Below are 17,939 nucleotides of genomic sequence, written 5' to 3' on the forward strand. Positions count from 1 at the left end.
AGTTTTCCTCTCTTGGAGCATGGTCTCTTTCTCGTACACAAAAATAAATGCAGATATACATGCCTCTTGTATCCTTTCTAGCTCTGTGACAGCGCCAGCTCACCAGCTGCACCTGAAACTCTTTTTTATTCTGTTTCAGATGAGCACTAGCATGTGCAATAGAATTTGTAAAGCTCAGATAAAACAGAAACCAATTTGTCCTATGTATGTATTAATGATAAACACGGTTTTGGCAGTGTATGTTTATTATAATTGTCAACCTGTTTCTACTCTTCTGGTGTATTTGGTTCAGTTTAAATCATCAAACATTATTTTGAAAAACCCTACAGCTCTAGTGCCTTACTTGGCCCTCCAAATATCAATTAGCATGTAAATGTGGTCCCAACCCTGCAATAAGCAGTAAGCTGAATGATGCTGTACCTAGATCGCATCACAAAAGCACAAGTCACAGTTTCTGTGCCACAATGTGTATATTGGGGCATGGCAGCTTAGAAGTGCACATATTCTATATACAGAAGAGTCTGTACATATAATGAAGTATAAAAATGATGGGTGTACATATAGAAGTTTTGTTAGAGAATAATCAGGAATTGGCTCCTTCACCCAGTCCTCAGCGTCCCTCAGGTAGAGAATGATTTCCAATCTATCTTCCAAAGGGTTAATTACAGCAGTAGAAAGTAGTAGTGCCATCAGTTGTGTATAAAATTGCAAGCAGAGTTTATGCTGCAGCCTCATCATTTTAATGTACATCAGCCTGAGAAATGTTTCCTATCAGAAATTAGAATGCTAGTCCTAAGGCAGACAGCAAGATGCCAATTGCAAAGCTAATCTGCTTTTCTAAAGTGCAGGACACAATATAGGCACCTCATATGCCAGCAGCAGGGCTGGACTCCCTCCAGCCACACTCTTATGGCATGCCATCACTACAAGGCCATAGGTGGTGCCATGCTCATCCCCAGCAATATATCCTCCTTCAGAGCAAGCCCACAGTGCTGCTGTCGGGCTCCTCAGTGCATCCACCCAACAGGGTTTGTTTGCAGGGACTGCAAGCTATTTGCAGTGTCTGTCTTTGCCATATTTCTGTGGCATTTCTTTGGCATGCACACAACACACAACCTTTGGGCTTTCCAGAAGTGAGGGCTTTCGCCAAGCAAAAAGTCTAATCAGCAACGTCATATTAAAGGTGAAAAATTAGGCCTTAGCAAGAATTAACTTTGAGAAGTCAACAGTGCTTGAGGAGGACAGTGTCTGAGGAAGACTGAGCATCTTGCATGAGGACTCTACATGCTGGTATTCTTTGCCCAAAAATGGGATGAAACATAGACCTCCTCTAGAGCTAAGGACCAATATTGCAGCAGTAGCGTTTTATGCACATTCACATGCCTGTACAGAGAAGTGTACATACATCTGTTTTAAGGCCTTTTTTCACAGGATGTATGGGAAAAGAGTGGTAAGGTATTTTGCAAGGCTGAAATTCAAAGCAAAACAGTACAGGCCAGGTGCTTGCTCTAGCAAGCAGTCAGTCAACAAAAAGATAAGATTGACCTATGCAGCTTTTTACTGGTTGGTCTTACCAGCTCATTGCAAAATCCCGATGCATCTGGTCCCATAATCTTAGCCCAAAACTAGTTTTGAAGTGGTCCCACTGATTGCAGTGTACCAGAGTTTGATATATATTGCATTACACTTCCATTAAACTAAAGCAAGGGATCAGGATCAACATTTCAGAAGAATCTTTCACAGATACAGCTAAATCCTGCAGTCCTGCAGATGCAACATGCTTTGCCACACCTACCAGATCATGCCTTGGTTAAAGATCAGTCCCAGCACATTTCCACTTATATCAAACTCAGAATATGATGGCTGAAAGAAATAACACAGATGCTTTCATTAGGCTTGCACAAAGGTTTTTAAGGTGACTTACAGCAGATTAAAACTGTCACTTGCAACAGCAGCAGCATACTGTCATTGGGTTGTAAGGCCTCTCGTTGCATCTTATCAGTGAATCGTGAAACAAATTAACATGATTCAAGGCCAACAGGCAGACTTTAATACAGCTTGCGGTATATTACCGAAAATCTTTTTGAGATTTGTTCAGAGGAAGGTGCTAGTGGAGAATTAAAAATAGTTCTGGGTACTGGGTAAATTTTAAAACAACCATTTATAAATTTTCCATTGAAGTGGCTAGTGGTCGTCATCTAATGTGTCCTCCAATACAGTACTAGCCATGAGGCTGCTGTGATTTAATTCCTGTTTGAACTATAACACTATCTTTCATATTTTAACTTTAACGGTTACACTGTTGAAGAATTCTTTTTAAGCATTGACAGATGTTGCCAATCATTGTATTCCCTGCTTAATATGAATATCTTATTTTTAATCTGAGTGCGTTTGATTCTAACTTTTACTTCAGGATTCAGCCATGGAGTCTCATTATTGCTTTGTCTGCTGAAGAAAGCACTGTATCATAAATTTTTGTTTCCACTATGGACACATAAATACCATAAAGAAGTAGTTTTTTAGTCTTATATTTCCGAACTATTCATCTGAACCTTTCATTCTGTTTTTCCAAATCTTTAATCATTTCCACATCTCTTCTTTTACCCTATTTATTAATCTCTAATTCATGAACACTTCCATCTGCAAACATTGAATACACTGCATTTGAGCGACGATTGAAATACACATATATATATTAGTTTGTGTGTATATGCACCAGAACAAAACTTTCTGGTAAGAAATTGTGGCTGTAAACTTTCGGTTTACATTTAAGTGTCTGATTCAAGCATATTATTCATATGGTTTTGCACTGTCACAAGATTTTTTTTAATCAGCTTTTTCATAAAAGAGAGTTTTGCTACACCATAGCTGGTGACTTGCATGATTTACCCGCGTGATAGTGAGTGGACAAAAAGATCATGAATAATGTGTATCTTCCAGGTATTAATTACATGGATGACTGATAGAAGGAGGAAGGGGCATGAGATACAAAAATAACTATTCCCTTATGGCTGAACCAAGACAAAGTTATTCTGTTAAAATCACCAATTAAAGTAATAATTTTGAATTGTACTGTTATATTGTTGGAATATTTGGAGTCCTTACAGTCTTTCTGTGTAGTTTTTTGTATATGTCCAGATATATATGTATATGTTTACAGCAAAATGCTATATTTATGTTGCATATATTTATGAATCTGCTTCCATAGGAGAAAAGATTAAATAGATTAGTAGTATTCAACTTGGAAAGCAGTTGACTAAGGAGAGGTGTATAGAGGGATAGAATATCATAAGTAGCATGGGGAGATGAATAGAATCATACAGAATCAAATAGTGTGTGACTGTTCTTCGTAACATAGGGGCTAGCATTAACAAATAAAATAATTTGAAATTTAATTTTTAAACAAACAAAAGGAAGTGTTTTTCCACACAATATGCAAGTTAATTTCTGGAATTCTTTGCCAAAGGACATTTTGGTTGTCAAAAATATTTAGAGTATAAAAAAAGTCTAAAAATTAATGGATGATAGGTATATCATGGCCACTAACTACAGAGACACAGGTATAGCTACTTCCTAGGGCAGATTTTAAGCTCAGACATTTCCAGAAATGCAATGATTTCCAGTTTGCACTTCTACTTCTGGCTGTTGTTTCAGGCAGGTTCCTGGACCTGAGGACCCTAATGGACCAGACCTTTACAGCTATTCTTATATACTGCCAAATGAAAATGTCAATAATAAATTGCTTTCAGCGTCCCTTACTGCAGATGTGTTGTTGACCTTTGAGAACAATAATAATGGAAGTAAGTGTCCCCTCATTGCCAGATAAACATGCCACAGCTTCCATTAACAGTGTTAAAGCCCTGTGTGTGGGCTGTGAGGTTCACTCTCACTGCTTATAACCTCTCTCTATGTTCTTTACTTTGTATATGGATGAATGGCTAGAAAGAAGGATGGTAACTGTGCAGGTCTTTAGTCCAGACCCTTAATTAAAGCTCTTTCCTTTATAGGCTCTGTTCTATTGATTGAATTATTGTATTATATTCCATTAACATCCCTAATAGTAACAAAAAACAAGGAGCAAAAATTAAGTCTGAAGTATTAATGGATGAATGTATGCATCTTCACTTGACAACTGGCACTCCCAGTTCAAGCCAAGCTGTCCTACAGTTCACTGTGTGGCTCCCAACACCGGGAGACTGCAGGCATCTCACAAAAAAATACATCTAGTAGCTCTGGTCAGCTGTTCTGGATACCCAGGGTCATCTCAAATAGCACTAGGCACTTATCACGCAGGTCATGCAACAAAAAGTCCCTGCGTAAAAGGCAGCTGATTCAGAGTAAAGAGCAAGAGAGAAGAGCCTTCAAGAAGCCCAGATGGAAGCCAAATCATCCCAAGTAAAGAGTCCATCCTGCAGTCTTCAGAATAGCTTTCAGGCTTGCATTCATTCAGGCTCTTTTATTGATAGCAGATATCCTGAGAGGGAAAAGATCCAGGCTATCACTTCAACATCTTTGGAAAATATGACGACTGAGCTATTTCCTGTCAGATGTAGCGCTGGCTACAATGATTCATGTGTTCCCCACATCCAGCCTTAGCTATTGCGATGGCTGTGGAACATCTGAAAATGTGAGGAAGCTCCAGATGCAATTTAAGTATATGAAAATACACCGTTCCACAAGCTGTGCTGGCTCTCTGCCCACGCTGTATTCAAATTCCTGCATTTGATTTTGATATTGCAAGGGTTATAACTTGTTTGTCCACAACCTGGTCAGCTGGTAGTCTTTGTCTCCAGCCGTGCACCAGTCCTGTTTGAGACACACCACAGAACAGAAAGAAACCTGAACCTTGCTAAAAAGGCTGAAATTTCATAGGAGACAGCCAACAGCAATGAGATTGCTATATCAGAATACTGTTTTTTCTATAGAAAACACCAAAACTCTCTCTTCCTCTGGAAAATTATAATTTCCCAAGAGGCTACTTTTAGTAAAATAAGAAATTTGTACACGTATGAAGGTAAAATGTTGAAGAAAGGAGAACAAAAGCATGGCAGAAGAGCTACGATGGCTGCTCATGCAGATGTACCCAAGATAGCTTTAAATGACCTAGCTCTTTTCCATACCTCTCAGTAAGTACAAAAGAGGCTTCAGGAGCTTCACAAGCTTTGCCAGTACCCTGACTACTACTGAACAGATGAAAAAGCAGTATCAGACCTTACAGCATAGGTATCTTAGCTGGCTAAGTTAACCTAGCTCAGATCTGTGTAAAAGAGTGAAAGTCTCAACTCCCAAGTGAAGAGCTCTACACCCACTTATGTTATGGGACTTACTGACTTTATTTAAGCTAAACTAATTCTAGCAAAAAATATATAATAAGATTTTTAGAACATGTTCTTTCATATTTTTCCCCACAAACACTGTGTGCTAGAAGACCCTACCCAAAATCCTGTAGAAATCAATGAGATTGTGTTCTGTGGAATAGGGAATGAGTCTTCAAATTGGAAATGTGTGAAAAATGTGTACCTAGTTTTCTTACACAATCAAACAAACAAACAAAATAACATTTGCTAAAGTTACCACAGTCTAAAGAATAAGACAAATATTAAGGCATAATCAAATTCTGAGAAAAACTAACACAATGTTGTTCAGGGATTTTGAAGGCAATGTGTCTAGCCAACTGTTAACTCTGTAAGATTGAAAGGAAAATGTAACTTACTACTAAAATGTGAAGTGGTGATCTGATAAAGACATTTAAAATAGCAAATCAGATACTTACAAATCCGTACTCCAAGTCCCAGCACCAGCAGTAATTGAAAAACCTAACAAAGACAGCTCTCAAGAAATCGCCAATTAGAATTGTGATGTATGTTGTCATCGTGTCAGAGACTGTCAGCCGCACGAATTCCTGTTAGAGCAATATTTTCTTTTAAGAGTATATTTAAGCAATTGATAATTACAATAATAACAAAATACAGGACTAGATCCCTAATTGTTCTTACCCTGCTTCAACGTGGAAAAGATTCTGCTCCACCTCTACATTCACTGATTCTGAAAAATGCCAGGAGAAAAACTGCCCCTCATTTGCTAGAGGTATCCGTTGCTCTAATTTGTGCTCATATTATCAGATAAGATTTCCAGGGTATGATTTGACTGGGAAAGGCTTCCAGCCAAGATTGCTGCTATAACAGAAATCTGGGCTGATATCTTAAACTGCTTTTGATCCCTTTGACTTTGGGAAGATTAAAAAAAAAATAAGTGAATGGCTTTTTTCTCAAGGAGCACCAACTCCCAGTGAATATGGAGAGGAAAGAAGAAAATCCTAACAGAAATCCTCATTCCTCTACTTTTATTTCAGTAAGTCCCACTAAACCCTATTGTAACAGGCCTTACCCCTACAGCCCAAAAGGCTATTACTCTCCCTTGATCTGAAATTAAGGAGAAAATTAGTGCAGTGATGAGCTCTTGGTGTTCTTAGCTTATTATTCAGCATCAGTGAAAAGAATAGAGGGGCTGTTTTTCCTGCCTGTCTGCTCCCTGTTGGTGATTTATTCAGTCAGGAGGTAAGATTGTCAGAGTGATGGAGCAACAGCAAAAGGTGTAATTTGGTGGTGAATTCATTCTCATGCACAAAACAATAACAATGGGGTATGATCAAATAGAGGAAAGGGGGATGATAGAAAACTCTTTGGAAATGACATTTTATATTAATAGGTCAATAACAATAAATGGTCAACTGAATCAAATAAAATGACTGAGCAGATTTACTATTAAATGACTATTGTTCTTTTGCGTTATGTTACTTGGCTTTACTTGTGCCTTTTCAAAAGCACAGTGCTGTAAGAGCTATCTTACACATATTTCCTTGTCGAGCTACTCCTCTTTTTTATCTTTTCTATAGGTCTGTTGTAGTCAGAAACTGATATTGTGTGATCAAAATTCTCATCAGAATTACCACGTTTATTAGGGGTTGTGACAAAACCAACTTCTCAAAATTGCTAAACAGGTTTCGCAAGAAAAAGATGGGATGAGGAAGAGGAAAGTAAATGAAGAGAAAGTAAATGAAGAAAGTAAATGAAGTGAAAAGGAGGGGAAAAAAAGAAATGCTTTCAATGCTGTCAACTACCAGGAGAAATAATTGCCTACTAGACAGGGTCCAAAGAAACTAAAATAATTTTTTCTCAACTTTTTAGCTTGGGAAAAAAGTGCCAGATCTGCTTTTCCTCACATTTTCCCACCTTAATGCAACTTATTAGCAGAAATAAAGAGGGTTTAGATATCATATATTGTAACAGACTATGATCTATTTTAAAATATGAGCTTAAAGCAGTTATATTACCTGTCCTACCATTGTTTCCCAGCATGGCCCTCTGGGAACATCTGCAGGGTCCACCTGTATTGGAGGAGCAGTCGAATTTTCTGGAATAGTACCATTGTACAGACTGGCTTCCCATATTGACATGTTATACTTGACTATCTTTTCTTCTTCCAGCTAAGTAAGGAAATAAATCAGGAAAAAAACCCAACATGAGCTTGTTACCAACTCTCAACCTTTTCTACTCCAAGACTTCCGTTACCAGCTCAGGCATGGACATGATTTACAGTACAGAAAGAAAAGAATGTCTTTTGCTGACATGTCTGTGACTGTCTGGAAATCCTCATCCTTGCCCAGCTACATGGTAAAAATAGTGAAGGGAATTAAATAGCTTGCCTTGAGATTGATTTCGTCCATTAGGGCAATAATGAAAGTGTAGAGATTGCCAAGAAAAAGAGCAAAGATTCGTCCCAGCTGCCATCTTAGAGCTATTCGAGGGTGGTAGTTTTCCAGAGAACTGATTACATCAAATAAAGTTGGACAGAACATTCCTAAGAGTGACATAACCATGTTCACCTGAGAGAGGGCAAAAGAAAAAAAAAGGTTTACAGTGAAATGTTAGAGGCAAGTTCTTTTACTATTGTTGATTTGGGTGGAGGGTGTATTTCCATTATTACTTTTTATTTGGTTTTTGATTTAATGAAAAAGAAAAGCCACTCTGGGAATCACAAGATGTTTTCATAAAGGAAGAAAGAGATGAAAAGTCAGTTGTAATCTACTGCAGATGGATATATGAGACCTTTTTTTCATTTTACATTTCACTTAAACATCTAAAATAATCAAATATTAGTTATCCTGACTAGAATCTACATTTTAACCAAAATTCTATCAGAGAACTTAGAACAAGCTATTTCCAGTACTGTTTTATACTACATCTCTAGCACATCTTCCCAATAGACACATAGATGTTCTATAAAAAGCATTCCTACAAAAATGCTGCACTAAATTAAATTTATCTGAGATCTCACCTGAAGTTAATTCTAGATGTCACAGAATCATAGAATCATAGAATCACAGAATATCTCAGGTTGGAAGGAACCCGTAAGGATCATTGAGTCCAACTCTCTGCTCCTCGCAGGACTGCCTAAAACTAAACCATATGACTAGGAGCATTGTCCAGATGCTCCTTGAACTCTGACAGGCTTGGTGCCATGACCACTTCCCTGGGGAGCCTGTTCCAGAGACTGACCACCCTCTCAGTGAAGAACCTTTTCCTCACGTCCAATCTGAACTTCCCCTGATGCAGCTTCATTCCATTTCCTTGTGTCCTATCACTGGTCACCAGAGAGAGATCATCACCTCCCCCTCCACTGCCCCCCGTGAGGAAGTTGTAGAATGCAATGGGTCACCCCTCAGCCTTCTCTTCTCCAAGCTGAGCAAACCAAGTGACCTCAGCTGCTCCTTGTAAGCCTTGCCCTTGAGGCCTTTCACTATCTTCGTCGCCTTCCTCTGGACAAGCTCTAATAGTCTGATGTCCTCCTTATATTAAGGTACCCAAAACTGCACACAGTAGTTGAGGTGGGGCTGCAGCAGTGCAGCGTAGAGTGGGACAATCACCTCCCTTGACCGGCTAGCTATGCTGTGCTTGATGCACCCCAGGACACAGTTGGCCCTTTTGACTTCCAGGGCACACTGTTGACTCATATTCAACTTGCCATCAACCCAGACCCCCAGATCTCTTTCTGCAGGGCTGCTCTCCAGCCTCTCATCCCCTAGTTTGTATGTATAACCAGGATTACCCTGTCCCATGTGGAGAATCTGGCACATGCTCTTATTAAATTTCATGTGGCTGGTGATTGCCCAGCTCTATCTCAGATCTCACGTTCTCACTGAATAAGCAAATTCAAATCAACCCTGCTTCTTTCTGCCCGATTTTCTTAGGAACCTCTCATAAGATTAACTCATCATCTTAGCAGTAGTGGAACAAGTAGTAGTGGAACAAGTTTACTGAAAACACATTAAGAAAAATAGATAACTAACTTTTATAGCAAGTTTGAAATACAACATAGCTTACAAGTTCTACAGACAAGTGAGGCATTCTAGTAATGTAACATTCCCACGTGATTGCTGAAAATTATTGCAAGTCTACTTGAACCTTTTGGTTCTAATTCATAGTGTCAGCCAAAAATGAAAATAACTGAAAAGGTTTAAGAGTTCAGTTATTCAATTGCAATTTAAAATAAAATTGCATTACAAAAAGTGTGTCTTTAAGGGACTAAAAACAACAAACAAGAAACAGAAAACATTGTCTCAATCTAAGTCACAAAGATTGTTGAAAAACACGAAGATGTTTATTTGAGATTAATCATATTTAAAAAATTAAGTAAAAATAATTTATTTAGTCACAAAAAAAATTAATTGTTCACAGGACTCCAGTCTTCCGATTGGTCTGAAACTAGCATTTCTCATCCATTCTGGAATCCATTTTGCTAGAACTATTATAAATTTTAATAAATTTCTAACTTCCTGCTACCAAGAGAGTTAGGTCTGCTCCTGCTTCTCAGAAATGATATGGCAGCAGAAAGGCACTACGCCAATAAATAAACTCACTCACTTACAAATATGTACATTCCCACTCTTAAAAACTTTTATCCATGAGACTGGTGTTCTTAATGAAAAGAAATGGCTTTCTTTTTGCTGTTGGTTTTTAATGAGTTCTAGAGTTAATCACTGGATTTTTGCATTTGTAGGCAATCAGTAGTGCATTCTGTGGATGGCTTGTGGCACCCTGTAAGAAGTATGTAAATTTTTTTAAATGATGACAGGAATACACTGATGTTTTCTATGTATTTAGGTAGTGTTATCTGTAACTGGGATTACCTTGTTAAAATAACAAGAAGTCATTTTTCCCTCATAACACTCAAAAAAGAAACAACCAACCAAAAACTTGTAGCTATCATCTCTTGCAGCACTTGGGTTTGTAACTGAAAAAGGCAGAATTTATATTTGAATCTCCTGTCACCTTTTACCTTATATTAACAGCTGTTAATATAAAACAGTTGGGTTTCATACATTAATGCTTTGAATAAATTTTCTCTTACAAGAATTGTGGATATTCCTAAATTTTGGTACTTCTAGAAGGTGATGAGATATTTGTGATCAAAATATTGGTTATTTTTTCTTCATAATGAACTGTGTAAACTTTTTTATCTTAAAGTCTTCAAAGTATCTAACATATTTGATAACACATATTATCTCAGTCACCATTAAACCAAAGACCTTATGCCCAATATGGTCCAAGATGGCAAAGCTGCAGGAGTCAACTACAGCCAACACGATCAATCATGAATTCTTAATATTCAAACTTATTGTAACAGTCTCTATATCCTGTTTATCAATAATAATCTTCAGTCCTGTTGTGATACTGCTGAATCTCAAATCAGAATCCTCACTGACTCTGGTGTCTCATATCCTCCTGCAGCAACAAGTTCCAGGGGCAAATGTGTGCATAAGAGGAGATGCCCTGGGTCACACCAAAGGTTGGCCTAGCCAAACAGATGCCCAGGGATGAGCAAGAACAGGGAAAACATATATGAATAATAAGTCTTAGACTCCAACTATATTCAGTTTGGGTACTTGTTCAGTCAAGTGTGTTTTTTATGTATTTAGTAATCTCCAGAGGATTTCTCTTTCATGCCTTAGATCAGTCTTCCTTCAGATGGATGTAAAACTTGGCATTCATAGCACTGGCACCCATCATCTACCATTCCTTCCCTATTGCTTTTTCTGAAGCTGGCTTCTGCTCAATTCATTCTCATACTGGAAGACATAGTGAATATGTATTTTGGAAGAAAAGATATGTCCTTTGGCCAGTTTTAAATATAGTACTGCTAACTTTATCGAAAATTTCCTTGTTGCTGCATGGGAGAGGCAGGACAGAAGTCACTGCTTTTCTTTCTCTGAACATTCAATATTTTCTATATTTTTATTATGTTCTGCCCTTTTTACCACTTATCTGAAGCCAGCATATTCTTTCTCTTTTGCTTCCTATCTGCATTTTTCCATGCATTGACTATTCATGCTCCCCATCTCAAAAGCATTTCTAATTCTGCAGAAAAGACAGTATTAAGATAAGAGGTGAAATGAGGCCCAGAAACTTGCAAAACTGGAAAGCGAGAAATTATTACAACCAAAAATGTAATGTTTTACTGAGACAAAATGTAGCACACTGAGTTTTCAAAATCCAAAAACTATGATGGGTCCTATATTTCAAAAGTGTAAACATTTCTCATATAGTTTCATAGATATATTATCACTATATTTTTTAGTTTCTTGTGAATGATTTTGCTGAACAAAGAAATCATCTGTTGAATCGTCCATTGAATTTTAGCCGCTTCAATCTAGTTTGATTTCAGAAAGGAGGTGACTTATATTCTGAACTTCTTGTCAACTTGAAGCTCAGGTGCTGGAGCAGATTTTCTTCCCCTCTTTTTATCAGTGACAGTTTCACTGCTCTGTGTGACTTAAAAATTGCGGACTTATATGCTAGAATAGGGGCAGCATGCCAGCATGCATACATGGTAGAGTTACAGTTGATAGCCAATGTGGTTTTATATTCACTATCTGCTGAGCAAATCTCAAAAGCCCTCTCTGCCCTACTGAGACAGGATTTTCCCTAAGAAAGTAACAACAACCAAGAGGCACCCACTAATTATTAAAACTCTGGTTCAAAACAAAGTTTTTTATCTCTCTGAGACATTAACTACTCCAGATACCAAGTCCTTGCTTTACACTGTGAAAGCTAGAAAATTACTGCTTACATGAGCTTTTCCAGCTGCTATGAATCTGGTAAGAAATCCTGTGACTGCAATCACGTCTAAATACCAGCCCCCCAGCATATTAAACTGTGCCCACACAATATTAAATATTGAACACTAACTGCTTGTTGGTTAAATGATAAGTTAATTAAGAGTAAGTAGTCTAGCTAAAATAAATCATATCTTCTACCAGCAATGGTTGCAGATAGTCATAGATTTGCCTAGCATCTGCTCCAGAAAGAGCGATTTTTCTTGTAAATACAGTTTAATTTTTAAAAAATAAATTAGCAAAAATTATATTTCATACTAATAAAAGCTGCCTGATGATTTCTAGAATTAAACAGAGCATTGAAAACATGGCTTAATAACTTCAATACAAATGTCCTCCATGCCCACTACTAGGAACATTAAAAGTAAATAGCAGGATATTTTTGGCAAAACATCTATGGAGTTGTTTCAGCTTGCAAGACCTGAAATGTTAAAGCTATACTTTTTTGTTGCTGGAAGAAAAATTGATGTGTAAAACTTTTCTCCTCTTTGCCCAAATGTTGTAATGATTCTGATTCAGAGAAATCAGTCTGTCTCCTCATAAGTTTTCTCTGCTTTTAAGTAGCTTTATTATTAAACAGTACAGGAATACATTTGAGAAAACAACATACCTCAGTACCAGATAGATGCTCATACTACCTTCTAGCTCTGCAAACTATCTTCTATCAAATGAGAAAGTCAATTTTGTTCAGCAATTTTCATGCAATTTCAGAACACTTTACCAAGGGATTCAGTGGCATTATCCTCCATTTGACCAAAATTTCCACAGTCATGGGGAAATTGTCACATGGTGCAGAATCATCATTCATCCATGACCAACCACCAGGCCACAGCCATGTATGAGGAATGATGCAAAGGCTGATGAAATCCCTTAACAGTCCCAGTCTGCCTGTTTCCACTAATCTCCTGCTCTCCATGACACACTAGACAATTTTATCTGAACTGTGATCTGACATAACTAGGTACTGCCGATACAAAGAGGGAGTTTAAAAATTTACAACATTATGATAGAGGATAGAGGAAGATAGAGAGAAAAAGGTCTTGCCCACAAAGTCACCAGTGACACTTTATTAGGCTGTGAGCTTCAGGAACAGATGACATACATAAAATCTATTTACCCTGGATTGCTCCAAGGACACCATAATTACACATAAACATTTTTTAATCCCTTTATACATCCAGTGTGATGAAAAGAAATTCCTTACAAAAGGAGCTTAATATTTTTATGAAGAATGTAAATTTTTACATACTGTTGATTGAATTATATGTAAGACCTGCACTTTCATTTGCTCTAAGTAATACATTAAATGCTTATGAGAGTTTTTTTGATCAAAATCTCAATTCATTTATTAATGATACAAACACAAGAAAGCTTGATCTAGAAAAAAAGAAAAATGTTTAAATGGCTGTTACACAGAAGCCAAATATATTTATGTAATTAAATATTAATATCCAATCAAGGGCAATATTTTGTACCTCACAAATGTGTTAATTACCTGTCAATAGGAAAAATTGTTTAGCCAAATAATGGCAATTTTGCCTTATCCACTATCCTTTAGAGACACACCTGTTCCAGATCTTAGTTCTGTGATACAGTCTCCTTAGCAGCATTTTTTTGTAAAGCAAACAAAAGTAAAACAATGAATGTAAACACGCATATGTTTAACTGCTTTCCAGATTGCAGCATAAACTAATATAACAGCTTTCGGTAGCACAGTTCTTGTTCGTACAAATCTGTTACCACACCCTTCAGCTGTGAGAAAGCTGAATTCTTCCTGAACTGTCTTCATCTGCTAGTCTGTTGTCACACTTAGAGCTCGTGTTGCTTTAAGCCAAGCAGTTTTGTACACGACTTTTCTTTCCCATCAGATAAAAATGTAATAACTTTTATCAAGTAACTTAACCCAATCTCAACAGCCCCATTTCTCTGGATTCCAGAGGTGGATTTCTGGAGCTTTTTACATTACTTTCTCCGTCAGGTTTTGGTGTTGAAAATTAAGGATTGACTTTCCTCATTTCATTGTCACCCATCCCAGCAGCTTTGTGAGGCTGACATCTTTTTGTCTTACCTTAAATCAGGTATCTACTTTACACTCCAGCTCAGAAGATGAGCTTTAAGTAACAAACAGCTAGTTTTACAACATACACAGCAGTGTCTTTGCTAAGAAAGTAAAACCTGTCCAGGTTTTCATATAGCAACACTGACTTCAGGTGCTTACTGCAGACTGTTATAGCAAACACAATCACTATCACTACACATCTCTATCGGGCAGGGCTGCATCTGCTCTAGAAGAAAGCAGACTAAGCACAAAAAAAATGGTATTGGACTCTTGGACTGGGCAGCTGGAACTGGAAGGCATGAGTTTCATTCTGTTGCTACACTGCAGAATTGTATCCATGAGGCCCCAAATAACTTTGGATATGCCCACACACCAGTCACTTTGCTTGGGCCAGTCTCAGGAGGAAAGCAACAGGAGAGCAGGCTCCTTGAGCAAATCTTGTAAGTCCATAGAGCGGCTGGAAAACAATCTTAAGAGTACAGAGGAGAAAATGTAAAGGCCTCAAAAACTAAATACAAAGGGGCATTTGAAAGAACCAACCAAGGAATAATCATTTTAATGAAGCAGGAAACAGAGACACAAGAACAATTCTTTTGTTAGACATTTACCACCCACACTCAGAGTATTTAAATTCTCAGGAAAAAAAGGCAACATGCAGAGTAGAGGAACACAGTTTCAAACCACATCTATTTTAGAAATGTGCTAGCACGAACTTCATTTCTTTCCCACCACCCGTAGTTCTCCAGACCTTCCAGGGCAAATTTCTGGGATCTTCTGACAACAAAAAAGATGAGGTAGCCACTCCCAGCAAGTGTGCATAGGGCTAAGAAGTTAGCAAGAACCCTCAGGAATCTAGTCAAGTGAATATTTTCCTCTTTTCGGCTTTCCTGCTCCTCCACGATAGCTTCCTGCACTTGTTAGAAAGAAAAGAATATTATGAGTACTTTAATGGTCAAGAGCCCACATTGCTTCCCCAGTTCTTAGAAGTCAGTTAAATAAATTACAAAGATGTGAATGCACACCTGGGCTTCATGTTTTGAGATGAGCTTATACTGTCTCGTAAAATCTGTTTTGGACCCTGGTGGGCCCTGGGGTTTTGGCTCCCCAGAGTTTGCTTTGCTTCTGTTGAGTGTGTCCCCACTGAGTCTCGTTACACCTGCACTCGTGTGCCAAAAAGAAACCAGCATGTTCTGTCAGCTTGCAAGGTGCTATGAGGCTGAGTGACACACCCAGGATAAATGTGTGACTAGCTGCCAGAAAAGGAACTGTCACGCTTTTAAAATGTGCATTTGTGAGAAAAAAGCAAAAAGTTTTATACTGAAAGTCAGCAATTCAGAAGGAAAATAAAGACAGTTTAGATGCCAAAAAAGGCAAACAGTGCTCTGCTTCAGACTGCAGAATAAAATGTTTGCCCCACATTTACCCTTAGCCAGGACTGATAAATATTAAGACTCTGGTGTAACTACAATCTCCAGCTCCTACTTTTGCCAGCAGAAAGAGCTTTTGCTCTGAAGTGCCCTCGTGAAAAGGGAGTTTGGTTACAGCTTCTCACTTTGGTATAGAGATCAGTTGCCCGGAGGGGAAGCTGAACTCCTGCATTGTAATAATTACTCTGCATGGCTCTGCTTTTCTTACGACTGGTGTTTGTTAAAGAAATTAAAGGAGATTGCAGCAGCTCTTGAGCAAAACTCCCACGACCTCACCCAAGCCAGACTTCATCCTTTCTTTCTGAGGTTCCTTGCTCGTTTGCAGAGATCACAGTACAGCTTCATAAGTTTATTTCTCAAAATTAAGTCTGTCTCAACTGATTTGTATTCTTCTCCAAAGAGCGTTCCAGCAACTGACCTTAATAGGCGGGCAGGGAAAGCTCACAAAGTTTCAGTGCTTTCAGTCAGTATTTCTTCAGTATTTGTTTTCCTGGGACCTTTTATTTCTACTGACTTTGAGTACAGTTATCTTTTATGCCTGCAGTTGGGAGTGTGGGCAGATTGAGGGGGTATATTGGCTGTAACACCATTATAGAAACGAAGGGTGTTGTGCGCGATTGGGTAGAGCAGCTAGTGCTTGGTCCTCTAGCTCTCACGCTGTGTGTTGTCAGTGTGACTGCAAGTCTAGCATCTTGTTCATTACCTGGCAACACCTTGTCAGTGTATTCCCTGTACATTATTACACTGAAGATTAAATTTTCCCACATGCTGCACTGCTGTGTCCCAGTGACCCCAGTGTAGAAACACAATCTTTAACATTCAACTGATAGAATATATGGCTTTCACTCTTTTCACAGCGGTGCACCTCGCATCCTGCCCCAGATTCCTCACACAATGACTCGCGAAATCAACATACCCTATAAACTGAAAAGAGGCCTAAGAACACCTTGTATTGCCTTGCAAACTGTGTGTTTTTTCTTACTGAAAAGCAAATACACACTCAAAATTCTGAGGCTAGTTCTTTTGACATGATGAATAGCCTTTTATGGGTGATCCTATTGCTTTATCTCATGGTATCTCTTCAGTGTAGCAAGAGAAGATGATAATGTGAGGCTGGCAAAATGTCACTAGCATTTTAAAAAAAAGCTTTTCAGACAACCACCATAGAAACTGGAAGCCATCAGAGATGAGAAAAATGAAAAGATTATCTTTACAGTAGAATAATTTTTCTAAAACTAGTGCTGCAGTCACAGAGGACACAAAAGATGCCATTAATGCTTTTTCTTCCACAATCAAAAGTAAAAAATTAAGACAGCAAGGCACAAAGACCCAGGGTCAGAAGGGTATAGAGCTGCCAATTCTAGTTTAAGCTTCTAGGCCTCAGGCACAGCTAATAGTTGACCTTATTTCCATCTGATTCACACCAGTATGAAAGACAAATCAGGTCTCCTTAGTGAGCTCTATTTTACCTTAAAGCTTGTTGTGATGGAGGCAAACTTATTATCTGCTGTCTCAGGATTGCCAATCAAGTAGTCCCAGCTTGTGAACATTTTCCAGCTGAAATTAAAACTAGTATCATCCCCACCACCTTCTTCATTTGCATTCCTTGCCATTCTACAACAGCCAGAAAGACACAGGAAGACCTTGTTAGAACTGGTTCTGCTATGTGAGCATGATTTTTAAATTGTTCCTAAATTCTAACATTGTTCAGAAAAAAACTATATTGCAGTCAGACATGTTATACTAAATCTAGAAAGTTCAGTCTGAAACAAGAGAGAAGGATGGACATTTTCATATTTAGACAATTTGTGAACTCAGAACACACATTTTGATGAGAAAGAATGAATTTATTTCATAACACCTCAGAGAAACTCTGCTGGATAAGAAACTCAATAGGAAAACAATATCAAGTTCTCTCAAACAGAAAGCTGCAGAGCACCCTGAACTGCAATAGATTTTATTACAGACTTCACAAGGAGAAAAAAAGAATTCTAAAACAACAAGCCAGAACAAAACCTGGTTATAACATACAAAGGTATCACTAATACAGCTTGCTATCTTCCCTTTCATCTCCTCTGCACTTATAAACAAGATTTATAACAGTATCCAGAAACACCAAATTATTTCTTCAGTGATTTGACTTAATCTTGACTACTAACTTCTCTATTTCAAAGTGTTGTCATTCATATACTAATAGTACTCTTGCTTCTGCATACTTTACCTCTTAATTCAAACCATTAAGCACAAGGATGGAGTATATTCGTAGGGTACAAACCAT

At 38.0% G+C, this 17,939-nt stretch overlaps 1 protein-coding gene across 1 annotated transcript in view; it reads right to left on the bottom strand.

The window, feature by feature from the left end:
* Window positions 1-17,939, bottom strand: part of TMC1 (transmembrane channel like 1) — a 72,757-nt gene that overhangs the window by 7,390 nt on the left and 47,428 nt on the right. The window contains exons 10-15 of the mRNA XM_072859779.1: window positions 17,131-17,275; window positions 14,948-15,142; window positions 7,706-7,885; window positions 7,334-7,486; window positions 5,774-5,902; window positions 1,796-1,863 (exon numbers count right to left, since the gene is read on the bottom strand). Coding sequence (XP_072715880.1) covers window positions 1,796-1,863; window positions 5,774-5,902; window positions 7,334-7,486; window positions 7,706-7,885; window positions 14,948-15,142; window positions 17,131-17,275 — 870 coding nt within the window. The remainder of the gene's footprint in view (window positions 1-1,795; window positions 1,864-5,773; window positions 5,903-7,333; window positions 7,487-7,705; window positions 7,886-14,947; window positions 15,143-17,130; window positions 17,276-17,939) is intronic.

Source organism: Ciconia boyciana, chromosome 4 (genome assembly GCF_034638445.1).
Source record: "Ciconia boyciana chromosome 4, ASM3463844v1, whole genome shotgun sequence".
NCBI lineage: Eukaryota > Metazoa > Chordata > Aves > Ciconiiformes > Ciconiidae > Ciconia > Ciconia boyciana.